Source organism: Balaenoptera musculus, chromosome 20 (assembly GCF_009873245.2).
Source record: "Balaenoptera musculus isolate JJ_BM4_2016_0621 chromosome 20, mBalMus1.pri.v3, whole genome shotgun sequence".
Lineage (NCBI taxonomy): Eukaryota > Metazoa > Chordata > Mammalia > Artiodactyla > Balaenopteridae > Balaenoptera > Balaenoptera musculus.
Genome location: NC_045804.1, coordinates 20,828,533 through 20,851,905, shown reverse-complemented (window position 1 = coordinate 20,851,905; position 23,373 = coordinate 20,828,533). Strand labels below are relative to the sequence as shown.

Below are 23,373 nucleotides of genomic sequence, written 5' to 3'. Positions count from 1 at the left end.
CTCAGTATTTGGCATCAGAGACAAGAGCCGGTTCTGGTTGGGGATGGAGAGAGGCAGGGGCAGGGGCGGAGGTTGGGGTTGAGCCAGTGGCGGAGGGTCCCGGTTTACGGCTGGGCAGTAGCAAGAGCTCTCCCTGTGATCCCACCCAGTAGCCTCCAGAGAGCCCTTTCTATAGCGCTTCCATCATCTTTCTCATCTCAGAATGTCCCCAACAGTCGGGCTCCCAGAACTGACTTGGCCCGAAAGCTTGGACAGGGGCTTCTCCGCGTTAGCGAGTGCTTAGGGCTGGTCCACGCGGCCTTACGTGCATATTCATTCACACCATGTTTTTCCTTTCCCAATTCTGCACACACAGCCTTCTGCACTCTTGCAACGCTCCGCCAAACGCCTCCCCTCGGGGTGCCTGGAATCCGCGATGACGCGATCGGCAGGCCTGGCCTTAAAGAGTTCCCGGCCGGGCTCCGCCTAGCCGGCCGCCGGCTCCACCCTAAGCCTGAGTCCCAGGCGGCCACCGGCTCCTCCCAACGCTGCGAACTACAAGTCCCGCCGTCCTTCGCGCGCGCTCTCCCGCCTCTCCCGCACCCCGCGCCGGGACCGCCTGAGAGTCGGCCAAGAGTGCCTCCCATTGGTCTCTCCGCCCTGTCAGTCGCCTGGGAGTATTGAGGGGCGGGTCGGAGGTGGAGATCCGGATCCGGAGCGGCTGAAAGGCGGAAGTGGAGGCCGGAGCCTGGGACACCGCCGGGGGGAGAGGAGCGGAGCCTGTCCGAGCCCCGGCCCCAAGTAACGCCGCCGCCCCGGAGCCGCCGTGAGTGTGCCTGTCCTGGGACCCAGTGTCTCGTTCGTGTTGAAGCCTCTCCGGGGCAGCCCTTCCTCCCGCCTAACCCTGGCTTAGGGGGATACTGACCCCTCCCCCGACCCGTAGCCCCCTCTTAAGGGGCTCCCCAGGCGTCGAGCCAAAGCGGGGGGGATCTCTTCTTTCCTTCCCTTCCCTGCCCTTCGTGAGCCTTGGGAAACCCCTATGGCTGTCCTCTGGCCTGTCCCGGTCCGGTTGTGGGAGGGAGAGACCCTAAGTTCCTCTCCCTCTGCTCCCAGAATTGGAGGAATCTTTGTCAAGTGTGAAGGAGCTTGTCCCCCTTCTCTTTTAGAGGTAGCCAGGAGTGTTGTCTGTCGCCTCTCTTGTCCCCAGCCCGCCCCCCCCCCCCGCCCCGTCCCGTCCCGTCCCACACAAACAGTTGTCGCTCCAGCCCTAGAGGAATTTTATCTTGATTTCCTGGGGCTGGGGCGGGGTGGGGTGGGGGGGTCCTGGCTGAGACCGCTCCCACAACTCCTTAACTTCCTCTCTTTTCTCAAGCCAGAGAGCCACCCAGGATCTCAGCAGAGTTTAAAGTCTGGGTCACTCTTTAGGAATGAGCTGTCTTCTCCGTGCCTTGCCCCCTGAGCCCCCAGCCCTGTCCTCTGGTTGTGTTGTGTCGTTCTCTGAGTGTATCTCTGGCTCTTCCTGCCTCTGAACAATTTAGCTGAGGTTTGCTCAATCCTAGCTACAGATCACATAGATCAGGGTGGATCTGCCCATTCATTATCATCTCTCTCCCCTCCTCCTCCCGCCTTGCTGGAGTCTCAGCCCTGTCCTCCCAGAGCCCGTGAGTGGTTCCAGGCTGCCTCAGAGGGACTGCTCCTCTTGGGACTGCTGTCTGTTGGTCCTTAGAGAAGAGGAAAAAGACCAAAAATAAGGAGTCTGGAACTGAAGAGTCCTGGGCTATCTCTTTCCCACCCTAAACACACACGCTCACCTCCCTGATCAAGAGGTCACACCACTTTTAGCCCTCAGGTCTCTCGCCATTCCCTTCTGGGCTTGATCAAGTAAGTTGTAGATTGCAGAGGATTAACTTGATATCACAGTCGCACCTCTGGGTCCTTAATGTGCTAATTTTTGTAGCCCAAGGAATTCCCACACATGCCACAAAGTGCTGTTTCCCCCCACCTTTTCTGAGAGACAGCCCGTACTGACATCTGATCCTTGTCCCTTGCTTGGGACTTAGGTGTGTGAAATGGCTGCTGTCTCAGACCAAGCTGGGAGGTTCTCTGTTACGTGGCCAAAGTACAGGCCAGAGACTGCACCTTAATGAGAGCAGCCTGACTCTGAGGCCATGACTGACCCTTGCTATCTACAGTGGAGGAAGGGAGGGAAGACCATGCTATCTTTGGGAATTTCTGTAGCTCTTCAGTGTTCTGGGCCATCTTTACTGCCCTTGGATGCTACTTAAAGTTGTTTCGTCTTGAGATCTTTTTTGACCTCTTCTGGACAATCACCAGTGTCTGACTCCTACAAACTTTTGAGCTAGACCTGGGAAGCACTCCTTTCATTTTTTATGGAACAACAAAAAAAGTTTCTTGTTAGAGTCAGCAGTCGAATCACAAGCTCTCTCTCTCTGGACTTCTTTGGAGGGTTGTTGGAGACTTCTATGGCCAATCTAGTTTGTCTAATCTGGTCAGTCTGTGCCCCTACTCACCGGCCATTGGTCTCTGACCAAACTTACCCCCTCAGTAGTGGGCTGTAGTTTCTGGAACTCTTTGGGAGTCCCAGGATGAGGCTGGCCAGCCTTCCGAGGGGACCTTCTTTGTCTGGACTTGATCTCCCAGCTGTGATTCTAAAGCAGGCTTTTGAAGGAGAAGCTATCCCTTTCAGAGAGACAGGAAGGCACCAGTGCCCTGAGTGGTTAGGTGGCCACTTCTGGCATCCACAGATTATAGAGTCCAAGCAGAGATCTGACACTGCTTGGCAGAGAGGGAGGGCTGTGTGTGGGACAGAAGCCCCTCCCCTCTGATGCCCTTCCTCTCCTGCTTGCCTCTTACAACCAGTGGGTCTTTTTCTGCCTTTATACTATAGAAGGGTGGTAACAACTAATTTTTATAAATCAGTCTAAAGTTGCCCAGTTCTTTTCACATGTGTTCCTCACATGTGTTCCTGGGAGATTGTGGGAATTGTATCTCCACTTTAGAGATGCTGCTGAAGGAACTTAAGTAGTTTGTCTTAGATCACACAGTTAGAAAATGGTAGAGCTGGGTCTTGGGATTAGATGTGCCTCATCTTCCCTAATAGCGGGTCCTCCTTTGGTCTGTTTGTGGAAGGAATGGACGTGCGGGTGAGCAAGCAGTGGCCCAGGTGCAGATTCTTTAGCCTCCTCATCAGTGGCACTCCTCCTCTGCTTCCGGTATTCTTCCCCAGCCCTACCCCACCCTCCTGTCTTCTTTCTCCTCTGCCTCTGGGGACCATGGCAGTTATGAGTCCCAAGTCAGTACTCTTCAGGGCCTGAGAGTTTGCTCGCATCTGCATGCCATTAATTTCTTGGGAACCTGAAAGTCAAGATGGCTAGAAAATGAAAGTAAAAGTGAGTGGACTCAGGGGTCCCTCTGGGCAGGGTGGAGGGCACAGAGACCTGGTGGAGCTGGCCCCTGCTTAGCCCCCGCGATTCTCCTCTGGGGCTGCCTGCTGCTTGCAGTGGGAAGAACGTGGCCGTCTACCAGGTGCTGCTTTCACTAGGGTTTACATGGAAACACAGAGTAAGGTCAGAAATTTAAATTCAGCCCCACCAACCAAGTACGTCTTAGAAAGACCCTTCTTCTTCTAACCCTCGCCTGGTAAACAGAGAGGCGGTGTGGTGGGGTGGAAGGCACGAGAGCCTTAGAGTCACCCAGGCCTGAGTTGTCATCTGGACTCCCTCATTTACCAGTTGCGTGGCCTTGGGCTTGTTACTTGACCTCTCTGAGCCTCTCTTTCTTCCAGTGAAATGGAGATACAAAATATCTTGCTGAATTAGAAACAAAGGGTAAAGCTAGTCCATTCCCTGGCACAGGATAGATAATCACAAGGTCCATGGAGTTTTGAAGGTACATCATAATTCATCCCTAGGATTCTGATTCAACATTTCTACCAGTTTTCACTGTGATGCTCAGTGCTATGATGGATGGTTCCCATACTGTCTTGTTCCATAGATGGTGAACGGAATTGTTGTGGGTTCTATTCCCATTTTACTGAAGAGAACGCTAAGACCATGACTGTGCTCCTCCCACTGGGGTTCTCAGACCCAGTGGATACTCAGAGCCACAGATCTTTGCATCTTCTAGGCACTTCAGTCTTATTCAGTTTTCAACATTTTTATACCAAAACAATCCTGGATCTGTTATAGATTGGAATGCAAAGTTTGCATGTATTTAAGCTAAAACAGGAAACTTGAGGACAATATTTTGATTGCAGCAGGCTGCTTTGGGTTCGATTCCCAGATTCCTGGAAGTTTGCATTTTCTCTCCCCCAACTTGAGTCGGGATACTTTTGTTGGGGCCATTTGAGAAACACCGATTCAGGTAGACTTTGTAAACTAGGATGTCCCCCAACCCAGGTAATAGTGGTTTCAAGAGCCTTGGCAGGGGAGAATTGGAATATTTCTTAAGGAGTTCTCTGCATTAATAGCTTGGTTCTGTAAAGGATTAGTTTTCAGAGTAAACATCCCCATCTCTTGTATATAGGAACAATAATCCAAATACAAGCTAAACTTTTTGAGTTTTGCTTCCGATGTGCCAGGCACTCTCTTTTGATCCTCACAACAGCCCCAGGAGGAAGGTACTGCGTTCAGTCGCCAGGTTATGGTGGGGACTCCGTAGTGAGTGGCAGAGCAGGGGGAGAAAGTCTGTGCTCGGATCCCTCCTCACCCTGTCTCTGGGCTCACTGTGTGCTCTTCCCTTTGCGTGGAAGGCCCTTCTCCACCTCCTGCCTGGGAGCAGCATCTCCCAGCTTTCCTCTCAAAGCGCAGTGGGAACATCACTTCCTCTGTGAAGCCTCCCCTCCCTTGAAGGAGGCTGAGGGCTTTTCTCTTCCCTGTGCTTTCCTCTCATTGCTCCTTGTCTGCCTTCTTGTCTAGTGTGTGAGCCCTGTGGGGGCACCGATCGTGTCCTGTTTTATCTCTGTGTCCAGTCCCACCGTGACACCCAGCATGGTAGGCTGTGGTTGTCCAAGGAAAGGGCAGACATTCAAACCTCCCCTTGAAGCAAACGCCCGCCCGTTTCCTCTAACATACACAACGCAGATGTGGTGAACCTGAGATTCACGCTCACGTCCCTCCGATCCCAAAGCCCGAGCCATTTCTTCGTCCATCCTCCGCAGAGTTGCTCATAGATAAGAGAGCGGACAGGTAAACAGGATGAACGCTACAGTACAGACGATATAGGGGGTGGAGACAGGTCACAAACTAAATTTCCAGAGGGTAGAGCTCTGTGTCAGGCACAGTTTCATCAGGAAAGGCAGCATGGCTTTGGCCATCCATGGTCTGCTGACCACCTTCCAGCATACGTGTACCTGGTCAGTGTGCCCCCGCAGCCGTGTGTGGTGAGGCAGCACCGACCCCAGGTCAGGGCTGGGCAAGGGTCTATGGAAGTGAACTCAGCTGTGGTCCCTGGGTGCTCCTTTGCATATCTGCACAAGGCTCATTCTTGAATAAGGGTGGGCCTAAGAAAGGGGTGCCAGCAGAAAAATTGCAAAGGTAGTAGAGTTTTCTCCCAAACCTCCACACCTGGTTTCCACTGTGATTAACATCTTACATTACATTGTACATTTGTTGCAATTAATGAGCCAGTTATGATACATTATTATTAACTAAAGTCCATACTTTATTCACATTTCCTTAGTTTTTTGTTTTTTTTTAAAACAATGATCAGACATTGATTCTTTTTTTTTAATTAATTCATTTATTTATTTTTGGCTGTGTTGGGTCTTCGTTTCTGTGCGAGGGCTTCCTCTAGCTGCGGCAAGCGGGGGCTGCTCTTCATCGCGGTGCGCGGGCCTCTCACTATCGCGGCCCCTCTCGTTGCGGAGCACAGGCTCCAGACGCGCAGGCTCAGGTGGCTCACGGGCCTAGTAGCTTCGCGGCATGTGGGATCTTCCCAGACCAGGGCTCGAACCCGTGTCCCCTGCATTAGCAGGCAGATTCCCAACCACTGCGCCACCAGGGAAGCCCCACACATTTCCTTAGTTTTTATCTAGCGTCCTTTGTCCGTTCCAGGACACCACGTTACCTTTAGTTAGTCTTACCTTTAGTCATGTCTCCTTAGGCTCCTCTTGGCTGTGACAGTTTCTTAGGCTCTCCTTGATGTTGATGACCTGGAGAGTTTTGAGGAATATTGGTCAGATATTTCATAGCGTGTTTCTCAATTGGGATTTGTCTAATGTTTTTCTCATGGTTACACTGGGGCTATGGGTTTGTGGGAGGAAGACCTCAGAGGTAAAGTGCCATTCTCACCACATCATATCAAGGGTGTGTACAATCAGCGTGACTTACCACTGTCAGCGTCAGCTTTGGTCACCCGGCGGAGGCGATTTTTTTTTTTTTTTTTTTTTTTTCGCTGGGTCTTCATTGCGGTGTGTGGGCTTCTCAATGCGGTGGCTTCTCTTGTTACGGAGCACGGGCTCTAGGCGCGTGAGCTTCAGTAGTTGTGGCACGCGTGCTTAGTTGCCCCGCGGTATGTGGGATCTTCCCCGACCAGGGCTCGAACCCGTGTCCCCGGCATTGGCAGATGGATTCTTAACCACTGCGCCACCAGGGAAGTCCTGAGGCGATGTTTGTCAGGCTTCTCCGCTGTCTCCCCTCCCCCTTTTTGTGCTGTCCTCCCTGGAAGGCAGTCCCTCTGTGCAGCCCACGCTTGAGGGGTGGGGAGTTACGCTCCTCTCCTCCAGGGCAGGGTATCTACATGAATTACTTGGAGTTCTTGTACACAAAAGATTTGTCTATCCTCCCCCATTTATTTATTCAATTATTTATATCACTGTGAACTCGTGGGCATTTATTTTACACTTTGGTTTATAATCCAGTACTACTTCATTTTATTGTTCAAATTGTTCCAGCTTCGGTCATTGGGAGCTCTTTCATCTCCCTTTGACCTACCCCCATCATCTTGGGGTTTTTTCGTTTTCATTTTTGTTAGCACTTCCTTACTTTTTGGCGCTACAAGATGCTCCAGGCTTACCTTGTGTATTTCCTGCCCTGGTCCTAGAATCAGCTGGCTCTCCAAGGCCACTCCCTTTTTAGTAAACGCTTCCTCTCAGTTACGTTGATATGGAGTTTTGTGGTTGGAGTTACGTTATTTCTCCTCTTGATGGTTAGTTGTAGTCACCGAAGCCTCCAGAGGTAGGTGAGGTGGAGCTGCGCCTGGGAAATCCACCCCTGGAGACTCCTGGGAGCGAACCCCAATGGCAGGCGGTTGCTTCTGCATACTTCTCCTACCCCTGCCTAATGCTTTTTGACTGATCCAAAAATGGTCGGATTTGGTATTTACTCTGGAGTTTACTATCCAGTTGGGAAGGTGAGGTACATAATGGTTCAGTATTTCAGGTGCTAAGTTCTCCAGCTAAACCTTCCAGGTCTGGTAGGCGAGTCCATGTGGTCTGGGCCAGCGTTCTTTTGCTGCCATTCAAAAACGGACCTCCCCTTTGGGAGGGTTCATGCAGGGTTTGTGGCTCCAGGCAGGCTCAGGGCAGGCTGTCACTTTGAGCTGTGATCCTGAATCATTGAATAGCTTAAATCCTTCCGTTGTACTGTCATCCTTATGAAGATGTGTAACTTGAGCCCTGCTGGAAACACTAACTTGGGATCTTAACAGGAGTTGGTTTACAAGCCTCTTGCCTTCTATTCATAGCTCCGTGTGTGTCCCCTTCAGGTGGCTCTGTCAGAAGCATCCCAGGCATGGGGGAGGGCGTGGGTGGCCTCTCTAACCCTGGCTGCTCTCCTAGTCATCAAATTGCTCTCCGAGCTGCTCCGAAGGCTGTGGTGATTAATGACACCAATTTCCAAACCTCTAGCATTTGCAGCCTTGTTTTTTAAAAGGAACTCTGGTGTCTTTGTCAGCTGTCCTAGTCCTGTCCCCTCCCCCTCTCCACCACTGAACTCCTTCTTCCCTTTCCTGAAAGAGGCTTTGAAATGGAAGGAACGGCATTTGGGCTTTAAGATGTTTTGTGTTGTAGGGCTTTTTTTTTTTTTTTTTAAAGAGTTCTTGATTTGCCTGGTTAGGGGCTTTAACTCATTGTTGATTTTTTTGGTTGGTGGTGGTCATTCTTGTGGCTTTGGAAGCCAGTCTCCAGAGAATACAAGGTTATGGTTGTTGACAGGACATAGGACGTCAGCTGTGAGCTGCTCCTTTTTCTAGGGCACTGGTGAAAGTTGTTGTCTTAGTCTGTTTGGGCTGCTATACAAAATTACAACAGACTGGGTGGCTTATAAACAAGGAAATTTATTTCTCACAGTTCTGGAGGCTGGAAGTCCAAGATCAGGGGGCCCTCCCTCTTCCGGGTTGCAGATTGCCGACTTCTTGCTGTGTCCTCACATGATGAAAGGGGCAAGGGCACTCTGAGATTCTCTTTTAAAAGGGCACTAATTCCAATCATGAGGGCTCTGCCCTCATGGCCTCACCTCCCAAAGGCCCCACCTCCAAATACCATCACAGTGGGGATTAGGATTTCAACATAGGCATTTGGGAGAGGGACAAAAATATTCAGACTAGAGCTGTTGTCCTATTCAGCATTCTTTCCAAATGAGGGGCACTGAGGAATGGGGTTCAGGGAAACTGGAAGCAAAAGCAATACGTGAATAAATAGTGTTTGAACGTTTATTCGAGGAATCCACTTCATAGGGACTTCCCCGCCGCGAACATTTATTTATCGAGATCTTGCTCTGAACGAGGCCCTTTGCTGAGAGTCTTCAGTGCATCCTTTACCCAGCAGCCCTGGGAGATGGGTGGTGCTAATCTCTCTATTTTACACGGGAGGAGATGGGTTTAGTGACACAACACAGAGTCACCCTAGGAAGTGGTGGCTCCAGGACTTGAACTGAAGTTTGACTCCAGCACTCGTGCTCTTCACCCCTGTGTAGAAGGAGCCTAAGAGGTCCTGTCTGGGGTGGCGAGGTGTCTCCTCCACTGGGCTATGGGTCTGTTAGGGGATCCAAACCGTCTGGCGGATGGATGTGTATTGAAGCCTTCAGCTGCCCTGTTCACTTGCCAGACCTAACCGGGCTGTACCTACATCGCAGGCTCGGTTCACCACATTTATGAACACCCACTGTGTGTCAGGTTTGATGTTATGTGCTGTTAAAGGGAAACCCATAGTCTGCCTTTGAGAATTTTGTAGCATGATCGTTTCATCTGCAACATGCCCTTAGTTTCTCTCACTTTCTCATTCCCAACCCTCAAGCCCCCAAGTTCTTCAACCTCTTGCCACCCACAACAGTCATGAAAATTTGGGGCTATGAAGTAGAAGTGTGATTCATTCATCGAAACCTGTTGAGACCCATTCATTGCCTGATTTCTTCACTTCACCCTTCTACATTTTGTTCGACAAAGATTTAAGAAAGAAAACATCAGCCTAAAATATTGTTCTTTGGCACCCGGGCTCCTGAGAGCAGCCATCATCCCTCAGGTCCCACAGCAGGAACTTTGACCTTGTTTCTTGTTAGTTGGGCAGCCTCTGACCATAGCGTGTGTGGTGTCTGAGCAGGAGGAATTTGGTTTTGCTAGATCTGATACCTGATTCTCTTTTCCCCTGCTTGCCTCTGACGCATGACCTCTGCCCTCTGCTCTCTGTTTAGGAGCTGAGGGCAAAACAAAGAGGGCGGTAACTTAAACTGACTTTTTTTTTTTTTTTTGTAAAGACAGGAAGGGTTTGTGAGAGGTGTCAGTTGTTGATGTGAGTCGCTCGATAAACAGGTGTTGCTGATGATGCTGACTTTCAAGCAGAGGTTCTTGGAGTCTTTCTGGGCCTGGGGCAGCAGCAGAAGCAGCAGCTGTCCAGGCTGGTACTCCTGGCCCCTGCAGAGACCTTCCCAAGACAGAGGGCTCGACGGGCCCTGTATTGTTGAGATCCTGGTTAGCACCGTCTGAGGAAATAGTAACTGCATGAGCATAAACAGCTCAAACAGAGTAATCGTGAGGCTTGTGGGTCAGCTGGTCTCCTACAGCCGTCCTGACTGGCTTCCACATGACCTGTGCTGCGTCCTGGGGCCATGGCAGGTATAGGTTGTGGCCAGGGAAGAAGCTGAGCCTTGTCCAGCTCTCTCTGTGTTCTCCCTGGCACCAGCAGGTGACGAGCTGGGGCGGTGGGGGGGAGGTGAGCCACCACACAGCCTTGGTCCCATTCCCCCCGCACCCCGTACCCCGTACCCTGTAGCTGGATGCGTGTGTGGGTTTGTGCCACCGAAAGTGCCAAACTTCAAATTGGGCTTTTGCTTGAGGCTTCTTAGAGAGCTGCCCTACATGGGGCCGGAGAGTCTGCCACAGCCCTGCTGGCTGAGGTGTGCTGAGCCGGAGGCCAGGCCCTCTTAGGGAGATAGGCTCTTAGGAGTAGCACTCGTAGGGCCGAGAGCCCCCCGGTGCCTCTTCGAATCAGTAGGCAGCACGAGCCTTGCCTGGTGCAGCTGTAGGCAGACCACTGTCTGGCTGGCTTTCCCCATGACCCCGCCACCGAAGCGCCAGGCTCCTCTGTGGCCAGCGGGGCCGGTGAATGAGAACCCTAGAGCTGCCCCTGAATCCCGGGGCCCTTCCACAGATGGTACGGGCGGCCACACCGGCCAGGCTGTGTCAGCAGATCCCTGTAGATAAGCCCCTGCCCCCCAGCAGCCTTCCTCCCCGTGGGCACAGGAAGAGAGGGACTGGAGGTTTTCATCCTGGGCCTGAAAGTTAGCGCTGACTCTGCTTCTCCGCCTCTCCAGGGAGCCCGTCTGTGGTTGAGAGCTGAGAAAGCAGCTTGGAGATCGGAGAAGGATTTCTTGGTGTTCTTGCTGGGGCAGGGCCCCCAGAGGCTGGGGGTCTGTCCTCAAGAGTGGCTTCCACCCAACTCGGCCTGGCATCTATGCTGAGCGACACAGCCGGTCTTCCCGACAAGGGAGAGGGCTGCAGGAGCAGCTGTGCTCTGTCTTGGCTGCTCCTGGCACAGCTCCAGGTTCAGCCCGGACACCGGGCAAGGACCACTCGGTCATGTGTATCCAGGGTTTAAGCCTCTTGGTGCCCCTGCACACTGGCCCCTTTTGCAGGTGTTGGTGGAGTTCGTGGACTCCATGCTCACAGGCGTCACTGTGGTGCAGGAGTCTAGGCACTCAGCCCCAGTAGAGTCTTACTGTTGAAAGGGGAGTGAAGTGAAACTGCTCCCAGTTAAGAGAGTTGGGCGGGCTGGGGCAGATTTAAGGGCCTGCCCCAGCGGTAGGGGGCCCCTCTCACTCTCAGTCCCCCTCTGGGATGATTTCCCTCCCTTCCCCCTGGAAAGGGAGTTGTCTTGCTGTGGCTCTGTAAAGGCAGCACACCCGTCCCCTCCTGCTGCCGTCTCCCCTAAGCCCCCTACCCTACTGGTGGGAAGAGGCTACAGCTCTGGCCCAACACATCCCGTCAGCGTTCTCCCCAAATCTCAACCTGCACTGTTAAGCTTCTGGCTTCCAGGGCCCAGCTTCTTCTGTGACACGCTCCAGGTGAGACACAGGCTCTCTGTGTGGCAATTCCATAGTCCTGGTCACACGGGAAGACACCCCTCTCTTTGATTCCACCCCTAAACCCCTTTTCCCTCTGCAGATACGCTCTGGACTGGTTGGGGAGTGTAGAGCATCACACCATCATAACCTCTTTCTCCCTGCTGAAAAGACTTAAGCGTCGGCTTCTCTTTTTACTATCATGAAGCTTTAAACAACTTTAAAATTCTTTATCTCACAGTTAAGTACAAACAATAAATATATTCTTAATATGTATGCAGCAGGCACATTTGTTTATGCTGAATCCTGCTATCTTGCCCCTTATTTGTTTGGGTATCTTTGTTCTCTTTTGGTCCTCTTCTAATTCAGACATCATCTTTTTCATAGTCTTTTTTTTTTTTTTTTTAATGACTGCGTTGGGTCTTCGTTGGTGCGCATGGGCTTTCTCTAGTTGCGGCGAGCGGGGGCTACTCTTGCGGTGCACGGGCTTCTTATTGCGGTGGCTTCTCTTGTTGCGGAGCACAGGCTCTAGGCGCGCGGGCTTCAGTGGTTGCGGCACACAGGGTCAGTAGTTGTGGCTCGCGGGCTCTAGAGCGCAGGCTTCAGTAGTTGCGGCGCACGGGCTTAGTTGCTCCACGGCATGTGGGATCTTCCCGGACCAGGGCTCGAACCCATGTCTCCTGCATTGGCAGGCGGATTCTTGACTACTGTGCCACCAGGGAAGCCCCTTTTTCACAGTCTTTACTCTGAATTTTTTAATACTAAGACAGAAAATATTTTATGTACAGGGGAGCTAGATTGGTATCATATATCTAAGCTTCAATTTTTCATTGTTGTATGCAAAATTCTATACCAGCAGCATTTTTAACCTTTTTATTGACATGTAACTTACATACAAGTGAAGCTTACAAATCTTTTTTTTTTTAAATAAATAAATGTATTTATTTATTTTTGGCTGCGTTGGGTCTTTGTTGCTGCGTGCAGGCTTTCTCTAGTTGTGGTGAGCGGGGGCTACTCCTCCTTGTGGTACGCGGGCTTCTCACTGCAGTGGCTTCTCTTGTTGTGTAGCACGGGCTCTAGGCACACGCGGGCTTCAGTAGTTGTGGCTCACGGGCTTAGTTGCCCCGCGGCATGTGGGATCTTCCTGGACCAGGGCTCGAACCCGTGTCCCCTGCATTGGCAGGCGGATTCTTAACCACTGTGCCACCAGGGAAGTCCCGAAGCTTACAAATCTTAAGTGCATTTTTACATTTGTAGACATCCATGTATCTACTTCCCAAATCAAGATATAGAACTTTTCCATCCAGCAGCGTCTTTTTTAAATTTGATACAAACTCCTTTTCCCATAGTTAAAAGCCATATTTTATTAAAGCATAGACGGAAGGTGGTGGCCTCATTATTCTTAGTGGATGTGATGACGTTATTAATATTCTTGGGTTTTCTATCTCTGATGGTGGAGCCTTGCTGGAGTCATGAGTCCTGGGCTCGGGCTCTGCCACCACCTGGCTGTGACCCTGGGCAGGTCACCTCACCTCACCTCACCTCACCTCCATCTCCTTCTCTGTAATTATGAAGAGGAGTTTTGCGCTTTGACAACCAGTGAATCAAAGCTACTTAGTTAGGCTCTTAGTAGTATAACAACCCTGCCGTTCGTTAGTACCTCATCTTCAGGGGGGTACTGTACCATGCACGCTATGTGTTGTTTCATTTAACAACTCTGTGTGATTGGTATTAAGTAATACCATTTTATAGATAAGGGACTGAAGCTGACAGCGGTCACTCATCTGCCTTGGCCAAGGTCACTCAACTAATAAACGGTGGAGCCAGGCTTTAACCAAACCCAGTTCAGCCTCCCAAGTCCTGACTGCTAGTTGTGCTAGGAAGGAACGTGGGGACCTCATGGGGCTCTTGGCTTGTGTTGCTTCAGATTCTTCTTTCCTCTCTCTGCAACCAGCTCGAGGCCTGCGTAGTCCTGCTGTGAGTCTGCCCTGTGGTCCTGGGTGCCAGTAGTGGTGGTTTTCCCCTTTGAGGACGAGCTGTGTTCTTGAGTCTATGGGTAAATCATCTCCCCTGCTGTTCTGAGCGTTTTAATGTCTTCCACCTTAGCTTTTGAACCTAATTACCTCTCCTGTGTCCCCTGATTTGTTCATTTATTCTCTTTAAGCTAACAGGTTGCTTCTGATGTCCTCTTGCCGAACTCTCAGGGTGTTAAATATTCAGGAATGCTTTTATCCAGAGTAAAGTGTAGCTGAGGAGCCACTGGCCAGAACCGCCTCCAGGGGCCCTGGGCGGGCTTGCTGGGCTCTCAGCACCACGCCCTCCCCCTCCTCTCCCTCCTCTCCCTGTCCTGGTCCCAGGCGGCCCCAGGCTAACCTTGAGTGAGCAAGTCTAGAGCAGACCAGCCTCTGGCCAAAACGAAATCTGGTTGGTTTCGTTAATCTGGTCACTATCCAAGCTGTGCCGGGACTCTCAGCTAGAGGAAGTCTCCGAAGCAAACAGGAAGCACGAGAGACACCCACCAGCTGGAATTGCTCACTCTTTACCAGAAGGACAAAGAGTATGAAGTGGGTGACTTCATGGATTAGAGAAGGGAAAGGTGAACATTTTGAGTGGAGGCTGGGGGGAGGGGCGACATTCCAGCAGCATGTCGCATCTTGGAGAAGGCTTCAGGTGTTGAATAAAGCCAAGAACCCGTCTCCGTCCCCAGCCTCATCCACCTGGATTGTCCACGGTACCCATCTGGGGGGCGCCTTTCTGTTTCTCACATTCCTCCCTCCTTCCTGTGTCAACTGCAGCTCTTGGGCTTAAATCAGCCTCCTAGAATCACTTGGGGATTATTTTATTTTATTATTTTATTTTTTTTGGCCACGCCGCACGGCTTGTGGGATCTTAGTTCCCTGACCAGGGATTGAACCCGGGCCCTCAGCAGTGAAAGCTTCCAGTCCTAACCACTGGACCACCAGGGAATTCCTGGGGAACTTGTTTTAAAAACATTGATTTCTGGGCTGCACCTCTAGAGATTCTAGATTCAGTTGGTCAGGCTTATTCTCTAAACGCCCTGGGTGATTCTGATGAAAAAAGTTTGAAACCCACTGACCTACAGTGTCCAGAGCAAGGAAGAGCAGCGTCCTGCTCTTCTTTCCTCTTTCTCTCCCCCCTTGGCCCCAGGATGGGCTGGGCGTGTGCCCATTATGCCTGTTCACGGGCCAGAGTGTTCAGGAGCTCTGATCCCTTCTGCCCTTTCGTGTGCCCCGTGGGGAAAGGTGCAGGATGCCCCTGTCCTCGAATTCTCTCCCGTTTCCCGTGAAGACGTGAGGTTGGGAGTGGTGCTTGTTCTCGTGGCCTCTGAAGAAACCAGGTTTCTGATTTGGAGCGTGGCGGAGGGGGTCATGGCAAGGAGGGGCCCTGGAGGTGCTGCTCTACCCATTTCAGCAGCTTCATGAAAATATCCGGGAGGAAATTCATCCCACTCGTGTGTTTTTCCTGGTGCTGGAGAAACTGGTTTTTAAAAATATATATATATTTTTTGCCTATTCTGTATCTTATAAGGAACTTTGACCACAGCTTTAGCTCTTAAAGGGAATTGGATTTTGGTCTGAAAGAAGGCTTTTACTGGGGACTTCCCTGGCGGTCCAGTGGTTAAGGCTCCGTGCTCCCAAGGCAGGGGTCATGGGTTCGATCCCTGGTCGGGGAACAAAGATCCCTGCAAGCCACGTGGTATGGCCAAAAAAAAAAAATTATTAAAAAAAAAACGAAGACTTCTACTGTGCCATTTTGGGTTATAATTCCATCATTTGACTGCGCCTGTGGGTAATTCTAGCTGCTGGTTCAGGAGGAAAGAGTCCCACAGTGGGCTTGCCTCCCCCAGACAGCAGGCAAGCTCAATGAATTCACCTTTACCACCTGCCAGGGGCTCCGTCTCTGATTTCCCAGTCTTGGGAGGGGAGGACATAGGGCTTCCTGGGGCTCTGAGTGTGGCCTTTGCCTGTCTGAGGCACCTCCATGTTTCCATGTGCCCTTCATGGCAGAATCAACTTCCTCTGTGCTTTATTGTCTGGGAAGGTTCAAGACCTCTGCTCACGTGATCACTAAGTGGGTCCAGGAAAACCACGAGGCAACAGGCCATAAAAAAATGCCGTGTGTGCCTGCTCAGGTATCTGTGGAAGGCAGGACCAGCACCCAGGCAGAACATGTCACCAGGCAGTTTGCGCCAGGCGGAGCACCTAACAGCGCTTAAGAAATGCAGACACAGGCCCTTCTCCAAACCTTCATCGGATCTCCGGGGGCTGGCTGCACAGGTGATTTTGTTGTGCAGACAGGGTTGAGAACCGCTGCATGAAAGTTATTTGTCTCTTCTGGCTTGTTTAAAAAATCAGATTCTGTCTGGGCAGGTTTGGAAACCCACTGGTTTGATAGGGACGAGACTTAGATGTTACCTCTGTTTTTCTTGACTTGTAGATGCTGGTTATCTCCTACCCCAGTGGCCCTCAGCCCCAGCTGCTTTGGTTTTCTTGGAATCAGAGTCTTCACCTCTGTTCCCCTCACCCCACTCATTCATACCTCCTTCTCCAGTGCCCCAGCCACACTCTATTGCCCGGCCAAGATTATGTGTCACGTGGATTCGTGGTAATAACCAACCTGTAATTCCATCGTGGTTTCCCATCATTGCTGTGGCCTGGCCTGGCCCTGGGCGACTCCTCCCACTGGTGGCAGGAATACACAGGGACTACAAGATCACTGTGACTGTCAGCCAGAGCCAGCCCTTGCTGGGCCAGCAAAGCTGCTGCCACAAAAAGAGTCTCATTCACCCAGCAGCCCGAAACCAAACACAGAGGGTGGGCGTTGCCTCCACCGTTCTTCCTACAGCCGGGAGGATGGCTGGCGTCCAGGCTCCGTCACCGTGTGCTGGGTGGCCTTGAGCAGGGCATTTAACACCTGAGCACAGGCTGTTTATCTGAAAAATGGGAGATGGTTTTAAAGCTTAAAGGAGGTAATGGTTGTGCAGTTGTTCAGTAAATGTTAGCTGTCTCTGAAAATCATTTCATTTGGTGAGCGCTCTTTGAATTCCCTGTTTGTCCAGAACATAGAGAGGAAGGCAGCAAAGAAGCCAAAAGCACAGACCTCACCTCAAGGGCCATGGTGTAGAATCTTGCCAACATCATTGACCGGGGTGAAAAGAGAAAGCATCTTAAACTATAAAATATTTCAAAACTGGCATTTCTTGTCACTAATTGAGATTCCACCCCCCCCCCATGCTTCCTTCCTTGTACTCTTGGGGAATAGGTGGCCCCCGCTTCAAACCTCTTTTCCTTTAGTGACGTCCAGAAAGGAAACTGTTGTTCCTGGTTAGTGAATCACTCTTCCTGAAGCTCACTTTTTAAATGAGTTGCTGGGAGAACTTGGACGTGGAGAAACGATTTGAGGTTGCACAAAGCAAGCCCTCTGTGCCTGCTTCTCGCATGAGCACAGTCCATTGCTTCCCACAAACGTTCCCCTCTTCATTCACACCCCGTCCTTTGACTGTCCGGGAACGCGCTCCCCGCGCTCAGGGGCAGGTCAGGGCTGTCTTGCTCCGAAGACCCTTCCTGCATAGACTCTATTCTGCGCAGGGCAGTCTCATCCAAACCTTTTCTTCTCAGCTTAGGTTCAAATGCCGCACAACGTGTTTAGGACACAGTACCTACTCACAGTGCTCGTTTGTCAAACATTCTGTGTACGTTCTGATACCTTTTAGTATAAGTCTTCTAGAGGCTTCTAGAGATAGCCTCCTCATCCTTAGCAGTTCCAAAACTTAAAAAAAAAAAAAGTTGGCGCCTCCGAAGGTACCACTGACTGAGCGACTAAGATGTCAGTGCAGGAACCCCAGCTGCCGGGTGTGCAGGTCTTGGTCTTGGTACCCGTGTTTGTCTCCGCCCTCCCACACCTCCCCCTCGTCCTCCCTCAGCCCTGCCTCTGCCAGTGGAGAATGGAACTGAGGTCTCTATTTAAAAGGGAAATTTGGCAGCTGTTCTGACTGCCAGCAGAGCTCGCTGGCTGTGGTGTGTGTTTGGTTTTGTGTGTGTTTGGTTTTTTAATGTGTGTGAGACTTCTGGCCCATCAAAAACGAGAGAGCTGGGGGGAAGAGGCTCAGGATGAGGGAGTGAAATAAGGCTTTGATTCCAGCCTCACACTGAGACCGGAGATGGCAGGACAAAACGGCTCTTTTGATAACGACTTGCACCTGGCCAGGCCCTGGTCCCTGAGTGCCCACGAGGTTGGCCGAGCACCTTGTCTGAGGAGCTTCCCACCGGGACTCCCCGTTCCCTGGTTGGCCTCACCACCCACTCTGGCTTTGCACAGAGGCAGGCTGTGATCTGAGCTACCAGACCGCAGGTCCACTGTTTGTTGAGCTAGATCCTAGCGTCTCCTGAGCCATTTTTTGGTACCCTGTGTTGCCTGTTGACTTAACTGTCACCAGGCTGGCAGATGCCCATTCCTCTCCTGTGGGTGTTTATTTGTATGTGAATGTACATATCTGGGGATGGGAAGTCAGTGTGTGTGCTCAGAACTGTGAGCCTAGAGTTGGGAGACCACTTTTCCCTTCACTGTCGGACGGCCGTAGGGCCAGGAGATGTGTGGTACAGCCTAGTTAGGGCTCGTGTCCTAACTTGCGGAGAAGCCGGGCAGGGGGTTAGGGAGAGGGGAGGCAGTCAGCCAGGTCATCAGGGCAGGGCAGTGACCTGTGGTTTAGGAAGGGCTCACTGGGTGGCAATCTTTGGCCTAACCCAGCACTTCGGATTTCTCCCTTGCAGTTGGAGGCCCCTCCCCACTAAGTGCCTCTTTGCACAGCGCTGGCCCCCGCCCCCACGCTCACCGGCACCACTGCAGCGGGACGGGCCATGGCGGGTCGGGGAGGTGCTGCACGACCCAACGGACCAGCTGCTGGGAACAAGATCTGTCAGTTTAAGCTGGTCCTGCTGGGGGAGTCCGCAGTGGGCAAATCCAGCCTCGTCCTCCGCTTTGTCAAGGGTCAATTCCACGAGTACCAGGAGAGCACAATTGGAGGTGAGTGGGCCCGAGGGAGAGGGGGTGGCCTCAGGGAAGTCGAAGAGATGCCTTGGCGTTGAGGAGAAGGGAAGCTGACTGCCCAGAGGCTAAGCATGCCTGGGGCAGCAGCACCTCGCCTCATCTGGGCCCTGGAATCAAACCCAGCAGCTGGTCTCCATGTCAGAGTCCCAACAAGCATCTAGTGGGAATTAGCTGAGAGTCGAAAACTGCCTTCCTCTCCTGGTTCTACGTCTTGATTTCTTTGTGTGGCCCCGGGTACACCCCACCACTGGCCTGGGGAGGGAGAGGCTGCGTCTGCCTCTCTGAGGGTTCTTCTTACCCCTGCCAGGCGGTGCATCTACCCCGGCCTCCCCCACGTTCCAGAATGGGGAAATGGCCTCGTGAGTGGGCTGGTGTTTCTGAAGCTGCCCTTTACCCCTTCTTGATCTCAGAGCCTGTCATTGATTTCCCAGTGGTCAGCATTTAGCACGTGAGGGTCTGGACTCAGCCTCCTGCCTCAGTGCCAGTACACACCCTGAGGGGCTGGGGCCGACCTTGGGCTTGAGTCATCCTTTTTCTACCCTCTTGGTTGGTAGGAGGTTTCCAGGCAGCTGGAAACAAAATAGGCCGTGTCAGCAGTCTTCTGCTGCCTCCTCAGCACTCGAGTCAGGAGCTGGAGAGGGGAAGTGAGGCGGTGCCCCAGGCCCCTCGGGGGGGAGGAGGGGGGAGGGCCGACACGGAGAGCGGGCTTCCTGCACAGAGCCGTCGGGATCCTCTGCTGGGACTCCCACCTGCCAGTCCCAGCTGCGGGACTCCTTTGAAGCACGTGCACAGGTGCCGTGTGTTCCCCTGCCTCCTCAGGCCAGAGATGGGGTCACTGCGTTCCCTGAAGGTCGAGCCAATCAGGAATAAAGTCGAGGGCAAAGCCGAGGGTGGCGGCTAGCCAGCGTGCCTGGAGGTGGCAGGGGCGGTGGGAAGCCGGCCACCCAGCCCCCGCCTGGCAGTAGCACGGCGTGTACTTCAGTCTTCCCCAGCGTGGCTGAGTGTGTGTGAGTGTCCTCAGGACACCGAAGGCCAGCGGTGCCCCTGGGCTGGAGCAGACGGAGGGACTAGGCCTGTTCTCTGAGCGGAGGGAGGAGGAGGAGGAGCGAGGGCCCACCCTTTTGTGCTTGGAGCCAGGTTTCTCCTAGACTTTCCCTTTCCTGCCCCTTGCCGCTGTCCTTCACAGAGGGCTCCTGAAATGGCTGAAGTACAAGCAGGCTTCCCTTCTCCTCCCACTCTTGCCTGGCTGGGTCTGTAAAGCCAGTGCAACCCCCAGCCCCCTCGACTCACAGAAGCACCCGCTCCGCCTGCCTTGCTCGGCTGCTCTGGGGGTTTTTGGGTTCCTAAGTGCCAGAGCCTGGATGGCACAGTGCAGATACGTGAGGGTGTCTCCTCGGCCCCTCTGCACCTGGTAACACTGCCCTCCCTCTTCCAGCGGCCTTCCTCACACAGACCGTCTGCTTGGACGACACAACAGTCAAGTTTGAGATCTGGGACACAGCTGGACAGGAGCGGTATCACAGCCTGGCCCCCATGTACTATCGGGGGGCCCAGGCTGCCATCGTGGTCTACGACATCACCAACACAGTAAAGATTTTCCCTTGCTTCTCGACCCTTTGTTCCTGAATGGGGGGTGGGCACATTTCCTCTGGTGTTTGGGGGTGTCTCGCCAGAATCTTCAGGGTGGTGACATCTTAGACACCTCGGCTCTGCCAGCGCCAGCTTCTCCAGTGAACAGCCCTGGGCAGAATGCCTGCTCCGTCCTGTTGATGCTCTGGCCCTATCTCCCCAGGATACGTTTGCACGGGCCAAGAACTGGGTGAAGGAGTTGCAGAGGCAGGCCAGCCCCAACATCGTCATCGCGCTCGCAGGCAACAAGGCCGACCTGGCCAGCAAGAGGGCCGTGGAGTTCCAGGTGGGGGACGGACCAGGCTCGGGGGGAGGACGAGCCAGCTCCACTCGGCTTCCGCAGGCTGCTCGGGCTTTGTGAAGGGCTGCGTTGGGCGGCAGCAGGGGAGCTTCTGTTTGCTGTCCCCTCACGGCTCGAGCAATGGGCCTAAAGGGGGTGCCGTCCCCCACTCCGCCTTCTCTGTCAGTGGTGGTGGGGTGTGTGTGCATGTGGATAGCAGAAGCTTCAGCTGATTTTTTCTATGAACTGGCTTTTTAACGAAATGGTGAAAAAGACAGACTTTTTCAGGTAATATGTGCACATAGGAGATTTTAAACTGCACGAGAAGGTATACAGGATGTAATTTGGGTCTCTGACCCTAGAAACTCAATCTCCCTTCCCCCAAGTTCCTCGCAGTTTCTTGTCTTTCTGGAAATATGCACAAGCGTATGAATCCCTTTCTTTACATACTATATACTTAACTTTTTTATCCCTCCCCACCCGATGGACTTCTAGGTTGTGTGTAATTGCAAAAGACTGGAAATAGTGCTATAGTCGACATCCACATACTTTTGTCCAAATGTGCAAGTGTATTTGTAGGATAGCTTTCTAGAAATATTTCCTAGCCTAGTGATTTTGAAGAGCAAAAAGGCAGAATGGGCCTATGGAGACCTGAGTCAAACTTCTGCCGACGTGTGTGAGCTGAGAGGTGCTGTATGTGAAGTGGGGAACTCAGAGCAGGGGCGCCTTAGGCCTGAAAACCCCTGTGTTGTCTCTGTTGTGTGGAAGACACTGTGATCAGGGAAGATTTTTATCCTGGGCCTCAGCCCCTGCCAACTGTCAGTGTTTCCCTCCCACCCACTTTCTCACCTCCATCCAAATCAGGAAGCACAAGCCTATGCAGAGGACAACAGTTTGCTGTTTATGGAGACATCAGCAAAGACTGCGATGAACGTGAATGAAATTTTCATGGCAATAGGTAAGTTGCCTCGGCTCCCCTCCCGCAACCAGGGTGTGTGTTACTTGCCTGCTGTTCTATAGTAGGTCTGTGGGGTCCCTTCACCAACAGATCTTTTACCATTTTTGATGCTTTGATAAAATTGTTTTCTTTTTCATCTGACTCTCAGATATAGATAGCTCACTCCAGAAGTTTCTAAAGCCTGGGCCAAAGTCTCACCACTTCACTTCCTGACCCTGCAGCGTACCACCCACCTAAAGCTGTACATCACCAGCCCCCTACCCACTTCTTAGGATTTTTGGGGGGGCTCATTTGGCTCTAGAGTCATCCTGTGTGGGTTTGAATCCTCGCTCTACCACTTACTAACTCTGTGGTCCTGGGCAAGTTATTTAACCCCTCTTTGCCTCAGTTTCCTGAAAGACCCAAAATGTGCTTGGCACATAGAACACACATCCATCAGGATGTTGGTTATCACTGATTGGGTGGTACCCAAGTGGACTTGGGAGAGTACTAGGGTTCCCCCACAAACACCCATCTTCCCCCTCGTCTCCCAAACAGCTAAGAAGCTTCCCAAGAACGAGCCCCAGAATACAGCTTGTGCTCCGGGCCGGAACCGAGGAGTGGACCTCCAGGAGAACAACCCTGCCAGCCGGAGCCAGTGCTGCAGCAACTGAGCCCCCCTTACCTGCCCACTGCCCCCACCTCCTCCGCCTCGACGACCCGACTGGAATCCACTCTAACCAATCGCACTTACCGACTCGGGCCACCACTGGGGGGCAGGGGGAGGGGCCCACCATGGTTTCTCCATATCATTTTGATCATAGGCCGGAGTGAGTTATTCCACCTGCACCTTTCTGTACAAATACTAATTCAATTTTAAGTCTTAAGTCACTTTTTTAATATATATGATCTGCTCTTCCCACTCTGCCCTTTCTACTGCTCTCCCACTCTTCCTTTGCCGGTAGTAGCCACGTGCCCCTGTTCCCCCCACCCTGGTGTATGGGGAGGCGGGGGTTGGAGCAGTTACCCTTCTTTCCCTCTTGCTGATTAGCGGGCTCAGCAAGAGCATCCATATCCTTACTGTGTTTGGAGTGCGCTTCGTTCTGGGTGATGGGGCAGGCCCTAGGGGCCAGGGAAGGGGGAGGCAGCTCTTCCCTCAGCTGGCTGTCATCAGGCTGCAGCGTCCCCTCCCCACCCCCTGACTCACAGCTGGGAGAGAACCCACAGCATTACCACAGCATTATTGTGACAGCCACGAACCCATTGCCCACAGCCCCCTTCCCCCTCGTCCTTGGTCACCCTGACCTCTGGCTCTGAGCCCTGTTCTGACCAAATCACAATGATGAGTATTTGGGGGTGGGGGGTAAGGGGGGTAGTGGGAGGGGATGGAACCAACTTTTTCTGTATTTTGTATTGTATGTTTTCTTCAACATGTAACCAATCAGTATCTTGTCAATATAGTCAGCCGATCGATCGACCTCCCGCTTGTCTTCGTTGTCTTTCTCTGGCAGAGTTTATCAGACCGTAGCCTCTCTAGCTTACTTGAAGTTAATTTAAAATGAACCTCTAAATCTTGTTAAACAAAAAGTTTAAAGTGAGGGGATGTTGGTGGTCATGGTAACCAAGAGAAAGAGGCCAGCTGTTACCAGCTCTAACTGGGTGGAGTGGGGTAAGAGTGAGCTGGGGCTGAATCTCAGCAAGGTTGAAGTTGAGGGTCTTGCGTTTGCCTCTCCCCCAGCCCCTCCAGATTATATTGGGGTATGTGCAGTCTGTATTTGAAAATAGTTGGTCTCTGAACACCAGAAACAACCTCTTTGGGGTTTTTTGATTAGTCTGTACTAGGCTCGTGAGAGACGGGGTCCTCTCACCCTCTTCTCTGAAGAGGAAGGAACACCGACGACCTCTGGAACCTTGGACTGACTGGTCATAAGGCCAAGACGGCAGCCCCACACTGGGGCCAAGCCGTC

At 52.3% G+C, this 23,373-nt stretch overlaps 1 protein-coding gene across 1 annotated transcript; it reads left to right on the top strand.

Moving 5' to 3' along the window:
• Positions 1 to 680: 680 nt before the first annotated feature.
• RAB5C (RAB5C, member RAS oncogene family) lies at positions 681 to 22,884 on the top strand. The gene is made up of 6 exons (XM_036837472.1): positions 681 to 805; positions 18,284 to 18,536; positions 19,996 to 20,147; positions 20,353 to 20,475; positions 21,334 to 21,427; positions 21,965 to 22,884. The coding sequence occupies exons 2-6, from the start codon at positions 18,371 to 18,373 to the stop codon at positions 22,078 to 22,080; spliced, it is 651 nt and encodes a 216-aa protein (XP_036693367.1). The 5' UTR covers positions 681 to 805; positions 18,284 to 18,370; the 3' UTR covers positions 22,081 to 22,884.
• Positions 22,885 to 23,373: the final 489 nt, after the last annotated feature.

Bases quoted from the DNA above. Each gene is read 5' to 3' on its own strand.
- RAB5C (XM_036837472.1), top strand. From the start codon at position 18,371: ATGGCGGGTCGGGGAGGTGCTGCACGACCCAACGGACCAGCTGCTGGG. The intron at 18,537-19,995 runs GTGAGTGGGCCC...TCCCTCTTCCAG, and splicing joins CCAGGAGAGCACAATTGGAG to CGGCCTTCCTCACACAGACC. The intron at 21,428-21,964 runs GTAAGTTGCCTC...TCTCCCAAACAG, and splicing joins TGAAATTTTCATGGCAATAG to CTAAGAAGCTTCCCAAGAAC.